At 45.9% G+C, this 3,503-nt stretch overlaps 1 protein-coding gene across 1 annotated transcript; it reads left to right on the forward strand.

Annotated features, from left to right (window-relative positions):
- The first annotated feature begins 587 nt into the window (after positions 1–587).
- On the forward strand, positions 588–3,265 carry LOC123106393 (plant cysteine oxidase 2). Its single transcript, XM_044528577.1, has 5 exons — positions 588–870; positions 984–1,111; positions 1,240–1,396; positions 1,475–1,681; positions 2,848–3,265. Exons 1-5 carry the CDS (start codon positions 648–650, stop codon positions 2,961–2,963), a joined length of 831 nt encoding a protein of 276 aa, XP_044384512.1. The 5' UTR covers positions 588–647; the 3' UTR covers positions 2,964–3,265.
- Positions 3,266–3,503: the final 238 nt, after the last annotated feature.

The following is a 3,503-nucleotide window of genomic DNA, read 5'->3' on the forward strand; positions in this document are numbered from 1 at the left end:
ATATGTTAGGCTCTGTTTCATATATGCAACTTGCTATACTATCTGCTTTAGATGTGTTTAGTTACAGTTCATATATGAAGATGTTCTTTATCTTCTCTTTATCAAATCGCATGACTTGTTTTATCACTGCTATACTAGTCGTGTTTTATCTAGTATTTCTGATAATAAAATCATTTGGTAAATTGCTCATGTTTCCAACATTTGTGTCAAGCTTAGAAGGTTCTTTAATCTTGATCATAATTTTTCTTTTTGTTTTTTTTATGTAAAGGCTAGCATTATGTTGCTTTTTCAATTTTACTATGTTGGTGTTCACGTGACCATGTGGAAAAGCGGCCGGACGACGAACCGTGGGTTCCGGCGCAGGTGGTTTCCTTTGCACAGATCCGTCCGAAACAACAGGACCAGGCGTCGTCCACCGATTGGCGTTCAACCGTCCCTGGATTCCCTCGCTGGCAGCTAGCGGTCTCTCTCGCGCCGTGGATCCATCGTCGTCGAGCCCATGGTTTTGCTCCTTTCCCACCTGCACAGTCGCATGCACAAATATCCCAGCCGCTCAGCATGGCTTCCCCCACCACCACCACCTTTGCTCTCCATCGTCCTCCACTGATCTCATCTCACCTTCCTTTCTTCCTTCCTTCCTTCGACCGATGGGCGCAGGGGCGGCGGGGCTGGACGTGGCCGCCAGCCGGAGGCGGGCGCTGGCGGCCAAGACCAGAGGGGGCAGGCCGCGGCAAGCGAGGAGGCGCGCGCAGCCGCAGCCGCAGCCGCCGACGGCGCTGCAGCGGCTCTTCCGGGCCTGCCGCGCCGTCTTCAAGGGCCCCGGCACCGTGCCCGCGCCACACGAGGTCGCCCTGCTCCGCGCCATGCTCGGTACGCAACATGGTTGCTTTGAAATGCGGTGAATCTGTAGACTGACTCACTGAAGATGATGAAAGATGTTGTGTTCTGGATCGACTGAATTCTGGTTATCTCTCTGTCTGCAGACAGAATGAGGCCAGAGGACGTCGGCCTGAGCCCAGCCATGAGGTTCTTCCGGACTAGGGATAATGCGGCGGCCCAAGTGAACCCAACCATCAGACACACCACCATATACAAATCTGACAATTTCTCGGTAAGCGGATTTATTTAGCATGTCCAATCTCAATTTTCTTTTCTTGCTTGCGAGATGCATGGCTGATACTACCACGTAAAAATGAATCACTAGTAAGTTGGCGACCGTTTCTTCTTCTTGCTTGGCAGATGGTCATCTTGTTCCTGCCGCAAAACGCGGTCATCCCTCTACACAACCACCCCGGGATGACGGTGTTCAGCAAGCCGCTCATCGGATCGATGCATATAAAGTCGTATGACTGGGCTGATCCCGATGATCCAGCCGCCTCATCGCCCGACGATCAACGTAAGCTTCCGAGCCATTTTAACGTTGGGTAGCAAATGAGTACGCTATAACGTTGGGGCTTGATTTTCTTGCTTGCAGTGAGGTTGGCAGAGCTGGTTGTGGATGATCTCTTCACCGCGCCGTGCGACACGTCCGTCCTCTACCCGACGGCGGGAGGCAACATGCACCGTTTCACGGCCATCGCTCCATGCGCCATCCTCGACATCCTTGGTCCCCCTTACTCCATCGAAGAGGACCGAGATTGCACCTACTACGCGGATGTTCCCTACTCCTCCCAGCATCCCGGTAAGTTGTTGGCAATATTGATCTCAGAAGTCTAATCTAGATAACACCATGATGAAGATGCATGGATTTGCTACTAGCTATACTCCCTCCGTTCCTAAATATAAATCTTTTTAGAGATTCCACTACAAACTACATACAGATGTATATAACATATTTTAGAGTGTCGATACACTCATTTTGCTCCGTATGTAGTCCATATTGAAATCTTTAAAAAGACCACAATAAAGGGTACCCTGAAGCTCGAGCTACAAAAAACTGCACTCCTTATACTTAGGAAGCGGAGGGAGTAGTTCTGAATTAGCATGCAACTGTGAACTATCACTGGAAATGCATGACCTCATATTATTTTGCACTCCCCCGCAAAAAAAAATATTATTTTGCACCATCAAAAACAGTAGTTTGCCTTGTGAGCAGCCCATTGAATGTGGAGAGAGGTCTGTTAGTTAAGTAATAACCTGCAGCTTATAGGTAGTATCTATCTTTGTTTATGGTACACGCTCCATTTGCATCCTATGGACATGATTAGTTCTCTTAATTAACTAAATAATACCCCGCACGTTGTTGCGGGAACATTTTACAACATATTTCAATGTGATTCATTGTATGAAACATGAATATTTGAAGTCATAATATAAAAGGCTAAAACTAAAAATGATATAACTTATTATGTTTGATTACTATATAGTTGTTAAATATATTTTAAATATATATACCATAATAGAATGAAAATTCTCATGTATGTTTGCATATTGAGATGAGTTTTTTTCCGTGCATGTCATGATGAAGTGGCATGCTTGCATGTTGAGATACTATAATAGTGAGGGTGGACCTTTTCTCATGCATGTTGTGGGATGATGTGGCATGCTTGCATGTTGAGAGAAATAGTTAGTGGGGGCTAGCTATTTAGATATAGAAGATGGTGTAAGCACACGGTTTTAAGCCCCCGCGGGTTTTGGATGAATGGAATGTCTGAAACCACTTGTACATAAACCATGTTCTGAATGAAACTAGCCGTCCACGCTGTAGAACAGTATTAAACTAACGTAGCTACCTTCACCCCCAAAGAAATTTAGTACTCCTTCGAGGTTCGAACATTGGTCGGTAACCCCGTGATGACCGATGATGTAATCCAAGGCTAACTGATTTGTCTCCTCTTCTACTGACAGTGACCTGCAATGAACAAGAAGGGCGACGCCTCGCGTGGCTGAAAGAGGTCGAGATGCCGAGGGATCTGAAGATGTGCAGCGTCTGGTACGGCGGCCCGCCGATCTCCGACAGGTGATTGAGCCCCCGGCGGCCCCGTTCTTTCCAGCCCTTCACGATGATGAACAACTCAAGCAACCCAAACCCCAACTCAAACAAGATGATGTCAAAATCGTTTGCCGTGTGAATATAGCAGCAAAGCTAGCTATTTCAGCCGTGAGCTTAGGTTTTAGTCTGTGCATGATGTCTCAGTGAGTGATGGCAGTTTATCATGTAAGAGTGCTTACCTGCATGCTTTTGCAGCAGCTGTGTGTGTGGACCTTGTCCAGATCCTTTGTTGATCTTTGTCAATGCATAGATCATCCATAGATTTCACTTTTACTTGGCCACTGCATTCCTCTCTCTTTTTTGTTGCTCTGCCCAATTCTTTACCAAACTGAGATTCTTACGTTCCTGTTTCCCCATATTTCTTGCATTACTGCCCTTTCAATTTTTTTCTAACTTTCATCTTTATTTTTCTAAATAATACTCCCTCCGTCCCATAATATAAGAATGTTTTTAACACTGTGTCGAAAATGCTCTTATATTATGGGAGAACGTTTTTGACACTGTGTCAAAA

Source organism: Triticum aestivum, chromosome 5A, assembly GCF_018294505.1.
Source record: "Triticum aestivum cultivar Chinese Spring chromosome 5A, IWGSC CS RefSeq v2.1, whole genome shotgun sequence".
NCBI classification, from domain to species: domain Eukaryota; kingdom Viridiplantae; phylum Streptophyta; class Magnoliopsida; order Poales; family Poaceae; genus Triticum; species Triticum aestivum.

Excerpts from the sequence above, each read along its gene's own strand:
- LOC123106393 (XM_044528577.1), top strand. The coding sequence starts at position 648 with ATGGGCGCAGGGGCGGCGGGGCTGGACGTGGCCGCCAGCCGGAGGCGG. Across the intron at positions 1,112-1,239 it reads ACAAATCTGACAATTTCTCG|ATGGTCATCTTGTTCCTGCC; the intron begins GTAAGCGGATTT and ends CTTGCTTGGCAG. Across the intron at positions 1,682-2,847 it reads CTACTCCTCCCAGCATCCCG|TGACCTGCAATGAACAAGAA; the intron begins GTAAGTTGTTGG and ends TTCTACTGACAG.